At 41.8% G+C, this 14538-nt stretch overlaps 1 protein-coding gene across 1 annotated transcript in view; it reads left to right on the top strand.

The window, feature by feature from the left end:
• bcam (basal cell adhesion molecule (Lutheran blood group)) overlaps positions 1-14538 on the top strand; it is a 47144-nt gene that overhangs the window by 29624 nt on the left and 2982 nt on the right. The window contains exons 2-15 of the mRNA XM_076109416.1: positions 1615-1742; positions 2007-2220; positions 4046-4119; positions 4248-4344; positions 4477-4659; positions 5849-5970; positions 6147-6288; positions 6880-6995; positions 8250-8391; positions 9322-9446; positions 10243-10384; positions 11202-11225; positions 13144-13285; positions 14076-14175. Of these exons, the coding sequence (XP_075965531.1) occupies positions 1615-1742; positions 2007-2220; positions 4046-4119; positions 4248-4344; positions 4477-4659; positions 5849-5970; positions 6147-6288; positions 6880-6995; positions 8250-8391; positions 9322-9446; positions 10243-10384; positions 11202-11225; positions 13144-13285; positions 14076-14175 (1751 nt within the window). The remainder of the gene's footprint in view (positions 1-1614; positions 1743-2006; positions 2221-4045; positions 4120-4247; positions 4345-4476; positions 4660-5848; positions 5971-6146; positions 6289-6879; positions 6996-8249; positions 8392-9321; positions 9447-10242; positions 10385-11201; positions 11226-13143; positions 13286-14075; positions 14176-14538) is intronic.

Below are 14538 nucleotides of genomic sequence, written 5' to 3'. Positions count from 1 at the left end.
GCAGCTCTTGGTTTACTCACACATTCGCACGTTTGCTCGTCTGGCTCGCTGTTTGTGTTGGCGTGGAAACAGAGGAGGATTTTCTTTTGGGCGACATCCCTCTTGCAGCCTCGGAACATGAGACTTAATTTGCAAAAACCAATGTTTCACTTGAGAGCTGAGCTTATAGAACACAATATTTAAAGGGAGTGGATGAAAAAGGCAAAAAGAAAAAGGCAAATCAGAGGCAGGATGAAAATAGAGAAGGGAAGTGGAAAAAGTAAATCAAGAAGTGAAAGAACGGTGGAAGACAGACATGAGGTCTTTCAATCAAATGTCAACGCTTGACTGACCCTTGACCTCTGTGTGGTTTGTGGGTCACGGTGAATCTCATCTGACCCTGGTGGAATGTGTCTCACTAACACTCGGTGTGTATTTTTGACGGCACTCCCTGTTATCTCCTCTTTATGAACTCTCAGCCTTCTCTCTTTTCCTTCCATCCTTCGCCTTCTTTCTTCCTCACAGTGAAGCGATAACAAGGTGGCCGTCCCTCAGCTCAACTCGTCTCGCTTTAGACATTTTGAGCAAAACACTCTTTCATCTCTCCCTTCTGCATTTCTCTGCCCTGTTATTATAAACTACCCCAGTCAAACAGCTAGCATTCCCAGAAGTCCATCCTCCCCACTCTGGCAAGTTTGGCACAACAAATAAATTATTTACGTGTAGATTTTGTAGTCCAGAAATTGACGACATGATTAATTTAGTGTCGGGCTGGGTTGTTCATTAGCTACACATATGTCCAGAATATAAATACTGAATTGAGTGTATCTATGGGGTTTTTAACAGTGTTTGCAGTGTTTAACTGTTGTTTTCCTGATGCATCCATTATTTTCTTTATAAAAAGAGGTTGTCATACAAGCCTGCCAAGCGGCCGTCCATATCATGATGGCTTACTTTTTTTGATTTGATGGTCAAAGATTGAAACAACTTAACCTACGAAATTGTCCTTTCTTTCCCAACATTAGAGCCTCCCACTCACCACACAGTGGACTTCATGTGTCACTGTACCAGGATTTATGACACTGTATGTGCTGCAGTGACTTCATTAGCAGAAATGGAGCTCCTTCCCTTCCTCTAGCTCTCCGTCCTTCCCCTTCCTCTTTCCCCTGCCTTTCCTCTGTGTAATGCAATCTCCTTGTCACGTTGTTTCTCCATAGCTAGGCTGTATAGAGAGTTAAGAGAGCTATAGTGTTCCCTATTCCCGCTGGAACCAGTTTGGGTCCATCTTGTGCCTTAGCTGCTACTCGCTCCCATTGTTATATGGGACAATTTGTGCATCCTAATGTCTCTATTAAATGGAGAATGCCGACAGTGACGAGGGCCCTCCAGCTTCCCTCTGGGTCCCTTAACAGCTTTTACTGCTGTTCATAGACCTTCAAGCGAATGCTGATACTTGTAGCTCGCTATCCTTTGCAGCGACCGGCTGCTGTCGACTGTTTGGATGCAGACTTTTTGTGTACCGGCCTGTCATGTCTGGTATCGATGCAACACGTTAGCACATTACAACCATTCTTTGTGGCTTTCTATGCTTCAGTCATTAATCATATTCTTTCTCTCTATCTTTGTGTGTTGCAGTTTGCAGTGGTGCTGTGACCGTGAACGTGACCCCTAAAGTGGAAGTGTTGAAAGGAGAGACTGCCAAATTGCCCTGCACATATACGGTCTCACCAACACCAAGCAACACCGTCGTGGAGTGGTACATTGTAAGTCATTTCCAGATAATAATGTTCTCTATCCATCGACTGGAAAAATTATTTTTTTTCGGCCGTCAAAGCCGTCAAGTGTTAGAAATGCTTCATAAATGACTGCACTGTAAAAAAAAAAAAATCCTTTGTTTTTATTATTTTATTTATTTGCATTTTCTCTTACTGATTGCTGTTTCTTTGTCTTATTTCTCCTTCTTCCATTACTCCTCATGTTTCATCCACCCTCTTTCTATATCTGCCTCTACCTGTCCGTACATCCAGGAGGAGCATGGAACCAGGAAGCGCGTGGCTTTCTCCCAGGGTGGCGAGGGAAAAAGCGATGACGGCACCCCTCTGGCTGGGCGGGTCACTATCGAAGAAGACTTCTCCTTGACCATCTCCTTGGTTCAACCCTCTGACCAGCTTGACTTCTACTGCCAGGTCACCGCTGGCACCGCTGGGGTTGGAGAGGCCACCACTGTGCTCAAAGTCTTCTGTGAGTCTGCCAGTGTCGTTTCACCTCAAAGAGGATCCCCCTTTACTAACACAGCAGTCTTTAATGAGTGGAACTCATGACTTGGTTTGTTACCGTTACTGCCACCAAAGGTTTACGGCTTTAATCAGATCTGCGTGTGTATTCATGCATACTTTCATTTAGAACTGGCTTAATTGTACCTAATGCATGTAATTCATTTTGCAGATTGCTTTTCACACATACCGTACTCTAAATTACTCCGTGAAAAACCTCTTTATAGAACCTCTATATATAGTCGGATATCATAAAGTATGATTTGTCACAATTGTCCACATGTGTCAGAAAAGGAGCAGGCTTCAGCTAATATTTTCTTTCTGTGTGGAAGACTTAAGCACCTTTTTCAAAGCCTGGGGTTACCTATCTCCTTTGATAATTTCCCCAGAGGTCAATTAACAATCTAATCACTCTTGACACAATTGATGAATAGTTCAATCACACCTGTCATGTCTCATATCTCACCTTAATAACTGTCCAGATTTATCACCAAGTCGCCAAGGGCTGACCCTTTCTGCAGGCCGCGGTGTCCTTTTCCCCTTCCCTCAGCAACCCCTGAGCCGACATCAATCATACTTAGCATTTAGCGGTATAACCAAAATAAATACAATTCATTTGCATTTTTGATTGGACTAATCAATCACTCTAAAGAGGGAGGATTTGTGTCGGGAGAATAGCAAAACAACCCTTTCTTTAGTCAAGATCCCACTTGGAAAAAAAAAGAACTTCCAAGTTAACCATTAACATTTATGCACTCAGAGGCTCTGAGGTTTAAAGCACTCTCATAAAATAAGCTATTAATTGTGAATGGACCAGTCAGTGCTAGACAATACCTCAACGCAGTGCTATTTGACAAAGGCCCTTTTAGATGTACTTAATGCCCACAGTTGTAAGTAATCGTCTCACAAACCAGCAATTGTTCTGTGTCCACATTTGACCACTTGACTCATTGGGGGATGAATTATATTGTGTCTTTCCTGCCTTAACTTAATAGGACTGAGTGGATTAGCAGTGATAGCCTGGTTTCTCTCTCTCTCGGGAAGCCTACAATAAAGAGAGGAAACAGTATGTCTGCTAAGCAAAAACATGATACAAATGACCCTGCCCATGTGTCTCTGTGTATTGTGCCCTCCAAACTGTTAACATTTAAATGACTTATTGTACGATAAAAACCTTTATTCGGCTCAATGTAAGAGGCTGCAAAGAGAGTTTTAGTCCTCATTGTACATCTAAATGACTGCGCGTACATTTGGCTGCCTGCATTACACAGCAAATGGAAGGGGAGTGGTTATTGAAATACACCAGCAGTTCTCTGAGCAGTGTAACAAAAAGGACCAAACACAAAGACTTGAGTGAGACAAGAGAGAGGAATACCCATGTACTGTTTATTTTTATAAGCAGTCAACAGCTGCAGGCAGTGATAAGACGACCTTGCATGTGAACAAGTGAGCAGCTAGAGGGAATACTTACACCTGTGGTTGTGTGTGTGTGTGTGTGTGTGTGTGTGTGTGTGTGTGTGTGTGTGTGTGTGTGTGTGTGTGAGCCAGTGAGAGAAGTAGTGCTGTTTTTGTTATTTGACTCTTATCGGCTCATGTGAACCAAGTCTCACTGTAATAATGCGAGGCAGGATATTTACTGCTCCACTTAATTAACAAGGTCAGCAACCATGTGGGTTGGACTGCATATATGGAAGTGGAGTGAGTGTGTGTGTGTCTCTAAATGTTTCCCTTCTAGTGATTTATAATGGAATGATAAAAATCCCCCCCCCCCCCCCTACTTTTTTCTGCCTCAGTTGCTCCCGAGAAGCCAGAACTCACAAAGCCGTCAAGTCAGGCCATTTCTGTGGGAGAGACTACCAGCTCTGAGGTTTGTGAGCAATTTCTATGACTGTATGTGCATCCTGTGTGTGAGTTTCAGATTTCATGTGAACACTGAAGACACACATTTTCAGTCGACTTTCTTTTGTCCCTCCTGCATTTTTCCATGTGTATCAGATTGGTACCTGTGTGACGATGAACGGACATCCCCTGCCAAGAATCATCTGGTTCAAAGATGACCAGCCCCTAGCTGAGGTCAAGGACAGGAAAGAGAGTATGTGTCATCGGGCTGTTTGTTCGAATTTTCTGAACAAATAAAATACATTAATAGATAAAATAATCTAATATCACATCCACGTGCCAACCAGAAGGTAATCTGTGTGCTCCCTCCCCTCCTCTCTGTCAGAGACCTACATGATTTCCTCGGTGGTGAAGGAGGCCTCGGGTCTCAACACTGTCAGGAACACCCTGCACATGCAGCTCAAAAAGGCAGACAAGGACTCTGTGTTTCAGTGCACCGTGGAGTACAGCATGCCAGGAGACCAGATCAAACAGAAGAAGTCTGACACCATCACCATCAACCTCAACTGTGAGTGGAGGGACAATAGTTGTAATTGGTGAGCTTTGGAGCTGCTGGCAGGTGGATTTTGTCACCTGTGGACAGAGCCAGGCTAGCCGCCCCACTCCCCCGTTTCCAGTCTTTATGCTAAGCTAAGACATAAGAGTGGTATCAAACAGAATACAACTGCAGAATTATGTAATCTGATTTTATCTGACACTTTAAGCGGAGATAGCCTAAAAAAATAACATGAAATATACTTAACCTGGGCTTTGAAACGGGCTTAACTTCAGAGTAAGTGCATTAGCTTTGTACTTATAAAAAAATAATTAATGTTCTTCTGAGTACAGTTGTTTTAAAAGCATTATTACATAGTTGTTTAAGTACTGACAAGTTTTTTTATTTCAATTGGGACGCCTTTAACTCCTTACAATGTTAACCATGTCCACCATCATAGTTTGTTTGTGTTAGCATGCTAATGTACACTATTGTTATGGTTACACTAACATTTACTAATTAGCAATAATAACAAATTACATCTGAGCCGGACAGGAATGCCATTAGGTCTGCAGGTATTTAGACCAAAGTATTTGTCAAATTTATATTTGACCTTATGATGGCGCTATATTTCAAGCCAGTGATCCTGAGAGGAACATGATTGTCGATACAACATTTCATGGCAATAGTTTTGTTTCACTAAAAGCCAAAAATGTCAACATGCTGGTGGCGATGGAAGAAAAGTCAGAAGATCATCAAGTTATTAGGATTTAACCTCTGGGGACCATACATGTTTGTACAAAATGTCATGGCAATCCATCCGACCAAAGTTGTTCAGATATTTTAGTGTGGACCAAAGTGGTGGACAAATTCAAGAAAATGAATCTATTTATTTATGCTTTATCTTTAAGCCTCTCCCTGTCCTCCATCCTCATGTTACTATTTCACTTTAACAAAAGACATACACTCTTTGAAATTAAACATTGTCAACAAACAGCTATTAGTGTTATCGTCATTGGATGCATTTATTTCCTCCTGCTAAACACTGTTATGGACTTTAATATTCAGCTATAGGGAAAGAGCCTCCTCTTTCCCTATAGCTGGCAAAGTAAAACATCCCCTCTGGAATGCCTTTCTCATCTCTGATTGATGACATACTGTCGTGTAAATGTATCCAAAGAAGGAGTTTCCACCTGTTTCATGTCTGTTCTTGTTCATGTAGATCCCTCTGAGAAAGCGACCTTTTCCCTTCTCAACACGGATCCAATCAAAGAGGGCGATACTGTTACCATGAAGTGTGAGACTGATGGAAACCCTCAGCCTGAGATTGACTTCACCAAAGATGTGCGTGTGCTTTTCAGTTTGTTTGGAAGAGAAAGAGCTTTTTTGTTGTTGTTGTTTTCTGCTTTTGCTGTGTATAGTATATACCAACTTTTCATAAAAATGTGTAAATCTTAGTTACTCTCTCACTCGATCTTTATTTGTCTCTCTCGCTCTCTCTCCCGTCCTTCCAACCTCAGGGAAAAGTCATCGCTGGTCAGAATGGTGTCCTGTTGCTGAAATCTGTCAAGCGCACAGAAGCTGGTGTGTACAAGTGCACCGCCACAGATTTTGATAACCTGGAAGCTGACCTGAGTGGAACCATCACCCTCACTGTCAACTGTGAGTGAGCCAAAGACACACACACACACACACACACTCACACACACACACACACACACTCACACTCACAGACAGACAGAGACACACCCAACTGCAGATTTAAGTAAACGCACATAAAGAACAATTTACCTCCTGTTTGTGCAGTTTCGCCTTTGCAGTAAGCCTTTCTTTTCATCAGTTAGTCATATAATTAAAAGGGTTGCAATGGAAATAACTTTAATGGAATCCTTTCAGGGGGCCGACATCCAATTCAATTTTTCACAGTTCATCTGTTACCTTAATGTTATCCCAACTACACTCTGTAATTTGATTTTATCGCACTTATTAAGCAGAGATAGCCCAGAAATAGCATGGAATAGGCTTAACTTTGGCTACGAAATGGGCTTAACATCAGAGTAATTGCATTAGCTTAGTACTTTAAAAAAAAAAATTATATTCTGCTGCGTACGGTCGTTTTATGTTATCGCATGCTTCTTTAAGTGATGAGAAGCTTTTTGATTTGAAGTGGCACTTCTTTAACTCCTTAAAATGTATAGTAGGCCTCAGGTTTCATGTGTTTTCCTCCCTCTCTTTCCATTTTCTCTCTGCCAGACATCGACCCAATGAGTGTGACCCCCGCCGAACCTCAAGTCGTCATGCTCAAAGACAAGGTGGAGTGGCAGTGTAAGACCAAGGCCTCTGCTGGCCACACTGTTCACTGGAAAAAGGTGTGCTCCAATTCTTTCTCAAACTTAATCCCCTTCTTCTTTTACTCTCACTCATGATGTATTTCTAGGAATACAGTGCTTTGCTCTTTTCCTCATGTGTCAACAGAATTATTTCAGTTTTAATACAGTTTTAATACACAAATCTGTTTTTCTGACATGTTCACAGCACTGACTGAATGTTAAACAAGAACACATTTCTTCCTGGGAATCCATATTTGGACATTCTGGTTCATTTTCGATGCAAAGTTCTCAACAACGCAACCTTTCGTCATTGGATAGGACATAGTTCGTAATGTGACACATACAGAACTTACTTAGCGTGCAGCTGGCACCCAACACAAGAGCCTTTGGATCAGTCGCAGTGCTCCCTTTAAGGACAGTTGTGGCCCTGCTACACAAGCTGCATTGTGTTGTGTCCAATTGCAGCAACTGGAGTGCGGACACTGGTGTTTGTTCCATTTGGTGTCAATAAATAGTATACACTATTAAATATTGTATCATATGCTCATGATATATTATATAATTCATCATAAATCCTTAGCTTAGTTTATGTTATGTATGATTTCAGTTTTACAGTAGCAGCCAGATACTTTCATGACTGTCTGAGTGAAAATGTAGACATGCTAGTTATAGACAATTAAAACATTTTGGAGTTTGTGTGTAGCAGGTTAAAGGTAACAGTTAACGGAAAGCACTCCTTCTGCTCTCTTTTCTATAGACAACAAAAGGTTTGCTCTAAATGCATTTTCGACAGTTAACAAACCAAATAAAAGACAATTTGTTACACTGGAAAACCACTGATCAGCGTGACAGCGGTGATATTTTTGGTATTTTGGTAGTCATCTCCTCTTCTCCACTTGTTATGGGCAAAATGTTCCTCCCGTGCGGAGCCTGTTTGTTGGAGCCTGTGTATCTATTGTTGTGTCTCCTGGGTGTGATAGAAACTCCCAGACTGCTGGTTTTCTGAGTAGAGAACGTGTTTGTTCTCCATAAGAAGGAATCCTATGAGAAGAAGTCGAGAGGAATTGCAAGAGGCAGATTCATCATGGAGGACGGACTTTGATCTGTTATCACTGCAGTGTGTGTGAATCTTCTTCTTCTGCTTTCCCAGCATAGCTGCGCGCCTTCAAACTAGATATTCACAATGCTGTTCTACTCCCGTATTCACGCGCAGAGAATAAAAAGAAAGAATTGCGGGCTGATGGGGTGACTGCAGTTGGTTTTATTTCTGTATGTGTGTGTGTGTTTCTCCAGGGCTCTGAGGTGCTCTCACAGGACGGCATGCTGTCAATACAAGATGTTTCCTACGATAAAGCTGGAGAGTACATGTGTGTTGGAGCCGTGCCATCTGTGCCAGGACTGACAGCCCAGGCTAGTGTCAACCTCACTGTCAAAGGTAACACCCCTGCATAAACATACACATGCACAGGCAAACCAACAAAACTGTGTTTAGACAAGACTTAAGTAAAGATTTCAATCACATCAGCATCTGTATTATCATATTTTAATACACACACAAAAATACTCATAAATACGAGGCCTACTGCTTAGGAGCTGCAAATGAAATAGCACTTTATAGTCAATTGTAAACAAAGGGTTATCATTTCTTTCCAAACTACCCACCCTTTGCCACACACACACACACACACACACACACAATAATAACGATGGTTGGTGTTAGGGTGTGCTTGGTATTGTTTCAGTCAGAGGAAGGAAGTTGTATAGTTCATGGATGCAACAGGTGTGGCTTCCTACTCTGTTGAAAATGTAGCTTTAGTATGGGTTGAAACCATTAGTGCACTGTTAAAAAACACCATATAGGGGTTTAGTGGAATCGACTTATTTTTTGTCCTTAACTTAAGATCAGCATATATATTTCATTTAGTTGAAGTCAATTCATTTTATAATATATTGGTGTATTATTTTCATACCACTGAATGAATATACTGCTGAAAGTTATCTTGACTCATTGAATTTAGTTTTTGAACAGACTTCCCAGCATGCGTCTTACGAGGGTTAAACTCTCCAGAGGCCCTTTTTGGAGTTTGAAGTCCAAAAATTATCATAAGTAATTAAAACAATATATACCACAATAAAGGTTAGTATTGAATTCAGTCGCGGCCTGTGTTATTTCTTTATAAAACAAGACGACTTTGACGACTTTCATTTCCAGTCGGCAAGGGAACTTATGTTATTATTTAAACCAGCCTAAAATGACTTGTGTTGGTGTGTGTGTATGTGTGTATGTGTGTACGTGTGTTTGAGTGTTTGCTGTGTTGTTTATACCAAAAGTTCTCTAGTTCACTGGCTCTCACATCCTTTCCAGGAAAGCCAATGATCGAGTCTCCTGCTGTTGGAACGGTGGGGAAGGAAGGAGACATGGTGACTCTGAAGTGCTCGGCCTACGGCTCCCCTGCCCCTCAGTTCACTTGGAAGCCCTCAGTGAAAGAGGTACGAATGTAAAAACACAGTCAAGACAAACGGAGAGGAAAATACAACATCGTTTTTCCTGTGTGCAATCCTCACGAATCACTCAGTAAGCAGATGTAATTGCTGCTTTCCTGGAAGGGATTACACGAGTAAAACTATAAACACAGAGGTAAAAATGTATTTCAAATAAACAGCTATCGCTATCAGCGTTTTTTTGGGGTGGGCGGGGTCAATATGTAAAATGTGAGGCATGAGTTTTCATAACATCTGAAGATCTTGGTAGGCTGGTTGTTCAACTTCAAAAGCAATAGAAAAAGGAGGGAGAGAACCATCTTGCGGGACTATGGAAAGTAATATTTTATTCTCATATTTCATATTGATGTGATGTAGTTGAAAAGAAAATCCTATGTGAAGCAACTTTAAAGAAGCTTACAGGGGGAATACAGCTTCATGATTGAAATATTACTTTAAATGAAGTGAAATCAAACTTTCATGATCCTTCTGAAAGATTTGATTATTTTAGAAGCAAATGGGGATTTATGTAAGATCAAAGGGAAGAGATAATGAAGCTTTCACAAGTGACCGTTTTTAAGATCAGATCTTGATGTTTAAGTGAGAATCAGTGGAGGAAACATCTAATAAATTATCACTACAGTGTGCAAAATAATAGGAACCAGGCTTAATAGAAAGAATTAGTGCAAACATATTTATTAGAAAATAATGCCACAAATATAAAATATTTGCAAGAAATGATGAGGGAATATGTCAAAATGAATGCTGTCCTTCTTCCATCTCTCTCCCCTTCATCCGTTCCCAGTCAGTATCAGTGGAAGGTAACAAGGTGGTGAGCACCGTGACCCTGCAAGCCACAGCCGAGGTCATGAAGGACGGGGTGACCTGCGAGGTCTCTAACGAGCACGGAACAGATAGCAAGACCTTCCTGGTATCTGTCAAAAGAGGTCAGTGTCAAGAGATGACGGCAGCGATGATGCTACCTTACCTCCTTCTCTCCTTCCCCTTCATACCTTCTTCACTTAAGGCTTTTAATGATCAGCTGTGATAAAGAGATTAACAAGCGATGAACATTTTATTTGACAGAATTTTGAGCTTTTTTGTAAGTTCAAACTCAGTGAGCCGAGTTACATTTACTCCGTGGCCGTGTGTCGGTGTTTCTAGTGTTTACTAAATGGAGATTAATGCATCACGGAATAAAACGAGTGGCACCACACAAACTAGTTGTTATGTAGAGGTTAATTGTCTGTGCTCAATGACAAAACATTAGCTTGCTAACATTTTGGTAGTAAAAGAAACGTGGAATATGGTCGACGAATCTGAACTGACACTTGGACAAAATGCTGTTTAATTATGAAGATCGGGATTTGAAATTGTATTCATCCAAAATGTATGCCAATAATAGCAAAATCAGATATTTCTGCCCTGAATACTGCTAACTTTGAATCCCACATGTATCCATGTGAGTAGATATGCTTTTCACAAATGTATGATACCTGGCAATTCAATTCAATATATTGTTTGCCTCCTAAAACTGTCATTGGGTTACACTTCGGTTTGTGACGCTACAGAGACTTCCTGTTAGGCTGCTCCACAGATGATTGCTGTTGACTGTATGGTGATGTAGATGTTTCTTAGCAACCAATTGCTAAGAATGGTTTTACAAATAGCTGGTGCAACCGAATCCAGGTTTCTTTTGCTCTTTTACCAGCACCACATCCTGCAATCTAAACCCTTTCTTCTTTTCCTCCTCTTGTCTCGCAGCAATTGGCAAATCGGCCGACAGAGGTAGAGCCTTCTCCCTTCTCCTCCTCTCCTCCCTCCTTCTGTCAGGACTCTGTGTTGTACAGACCCTGTAATTTAGAAACCCCCCCTTCACCCCTCTCCTCTTGCCCCGGCCCCTCCATCTCACACACACACACACACACACACACACACACACACACACACCTACACCCACACCCAACTCCCTCCACTGTACTGTAATCTTGTATATTTCCCCTCTTGCTACCGAACACTGTGGATATTGTATATTGTTATTCTTCTTCTTCTTGTCACCTTTGTATGACGTCTGTCCTATATTTTGTGGATGCTACTACAACTTTGTGTGGCCCCTTGGGGACAATAAAGGAATCTATTCTATTCCTTCCTTTCCTCTCTTTGTTTCTTCACTGTGTCTCCTTTTTGGTCACCTCTTCTTTCCGACTGCCCTCTTATTTCTCGCTTTTCCTTTTCGCCGTTTCAACTCGCCGCGGTGCTGTGTGTGGGATTTAGTAACCTTAGCTTCTGTGTCCGTATGCTCTCAGTGGTGTGTGTGTTTTGTGGTTGTTGCTTTGCTATGCTATGGGACTGAGAAACTCTCTTTCTCTCAAAGTGCTGCTCTCTGGAAACCCTGTGCTTAAGTCAGGTCTGTATCGCTAACCCTATTTACATGTGTTTGGCGTTCGTCTAGACCTGTAAGTCACTGTGTATTTATGTATGTGTGCACACACAGCATTAATGTATTTGTGTTTACAAGAGCTAATGTGTTTGTGTATCCATACTTGTATTACCGTAGCTGAGAGGACATTATATTAGATAAGGGAGGAAGATTTGCAGAGGCAAAGAACCTTCCTCCACTTTGTTCTTTATTTTTGATATCGGTATGCCACAGCATATAACGGCATATTTATTCAAGTTTGTTTGCAGTTAATTTAATTCATGTTGCGGCCAGTTTAGCCGCAGAGAAAAGCAGCAGTACAGTTAAATACACCTTGTGGTGGATTTTTAATGGTCACTGTTTACCAGAACTATGTCTGTGGTACAACTTTACAGGAACAGTTTAACATTTCCTGGAGTCTTTTCATTTCTGTGAAGTTGCCAGGAAACCAGCGGAGACTCTAGGAAGTCTCTGCTCCGCATCAAAAAAATCCATCACATAAGCCCATCACATAAGCCCCCTGCAAAACCATTGATCATCTCATTAAACTCTTGGCAAGAAAGCAAACAAGCATATTTCCCAAAATGTTGAACTATTCCTTTAAGTGACACTAGCCAGCCAATCCAAAAACAAGTATTCTTAAAAGCAATTGTTCAACACACTTGCTAAATGTATTATAATGTTAAAGTTTAAGTAGAACAACATAAAATCTGATAAATGTAGTGTCATGTCCTCACAAGTATAGCAATACAAGTGATCAAGGTGAATGGGTGAGTATGTTCAGTGTTGTTTTCTGGCTCTGGTCAGCTGTCTCGTCGTTATCTGTGAGTATACAGGCCCCATTTTTTGGGTCCCATCACTTTTCAGTCGTTTCATTCAGAAGTTAGACTAACCCCACATCCCACTCTCCGTTCCTTCTCCTCTCCACCCATCCATCCATCCATTGTCTTCATCTGGACACCCATCCTCTCCCTCTCTCCGTCCTCCCCTTTCCATCCCGTCTCCCTCCCGTGGTACCCTAAATTAAATGACTCTCCTCCCCTTGCCTCCCTCTCTTCTACCCTACGAATCAAACATCACCTACACTCACGATTACCCTCTCCCTACCACTGCCCCTCCAAAATCAAAAACTCCCCCATCTTTCTCCCACCTCCTCCACTGTGATCAACCCCCCCCCCCCCCCCCCCCCCCCCCACGCCTTCCTCCCACCTCTCTCCCCCCCTCTACCTTCCCACATTCCGTCCCTCCATCCCTCCCTCCATGTGTCCCTCCATTGCGGTGCTGTAGCTGACAAGCAGCAGGGAGGCTCCAGCGGGGTGGTGATTGCCGTGGTGGTGTGTGTTCTGCTGCTCCTTCTGCTGGTGGCTCTCATCTACTTCCTGAACAAGAAGAGCAAGCTGCCCTGCAGCAAGAAGGACAAGAAGGAAGTGTGAGTACACAAGAGGGGAGTGGGGGAGGGAGGGAAGGAATAGGGGGACGTTAATGAGCATTAACGATGGTAGTTATTACCTCATGTGACTCGATACCCACTGAAGGCAAACTACACTATGAAGTTGTTCTTTGTAACAAACTCTTCTGAAGTAAATTCAATAGAGTCTCTGCAATTACAACAGTGATGATAAAAGAAGTAAAGCATGTTCCTTTTTTTTACAAAATAGATTAATTCAATAAATAGAGAAATTGCTATAATGTAATGAATAAATGGATGAATAAATCAAAATGATAAAAGTAAGAAGTGTGCGCTTTCTGAGAAAATTAGGAGTGTCTTGGATGAGAAAATGCCAGTTTCTCCACCAGTATCACGGTAAAATGATGTACAACAGAGCTGCTAATACCTGATTGCTCCACTGCTTCGCATTATGCTGAGCAACATGCTGGGTTTCCCCGCATTTTCATATCAGTGTGCAGATTACAGTCTGAAAATCTCTTAAAGTCTCTACTGGGAAATAATCCTCAAAAAGATATTGTTTTCTTTTAGTTGGGATATCTTGATTAGCTGGAAGAGGGTTTTATCGTATTTTTGAATTGTATTCCTTAAAGAAAATAGTTACAGTATATGCCAATTATTGCTGTAAAACTGTAAACCAAATGTTAGAGGTAAATGGTCTCTACAGCAGCAATCAACATGCTTTGGTCATGTCTACATCCATTAGTTGTTAATAATTCCCGTTTCTTACACCTTTTTTTTTTTCCATTGTTCTCTCCCGCTCTCTCTGCAGGGCCAGTGGAGAGGTGAACAATGACATCGTGGTGGAGATGAAGACAGACAAGGCTAACGAAGAAGCCGGTCTCCTCAACAAGAGACCCTCCACAGAACAGGTCAGGCCAACGGATTACAGGCATCAAGGGGTTAAGGGGGGGTGGACCTGGATCAACAGTGAGCTTAATTACTTCTGCATTCATGAATGTAACTCCTGATGCTACAAACTAACGGTATGCGGGGACAAGTCAAGGACACTTCTGCCAGTAAAGGACAGTGCATTGGATGAAAACAGAGTTTCCATTTAATCACTTTTTTCATTTAGTCAATGTTTTGGTCAGGCCGGCTGAGATGTAGACTTATCACAGAAGACAAGAAGAAGTGTAAACATCTTCTGTGGGAATTTGTTCTACTTCGCTGGTAAATGTTTTAAAGTGCGTTCCAATTATTTGGAGAAGCAAGCAACGGCGACGTAAAAGCCG

The sequence above is a fragment of the Anarhichas minor genome, unplaced genomic scaffold, assembly GCF_050575085.1.
Source record: "Anarhichas minor isolate MPS153535 unplaced genomic scaffold, ASM5057508v1 ptg000041l, whole genome shotgun sequence".
In the NCBI taxonomy this organism is placed as follows: Eukaryota; Metazoa; Chordata; class Actinopteri; order Perciformes; family Anarhichadidae; genus Anarhichas; species Anarhichas minor.
The sequence above is the reverse complement of the archived record's forward strand: the minus strand, read 5'-3'. Positions and strand labels throughout refer to the sequence as shown.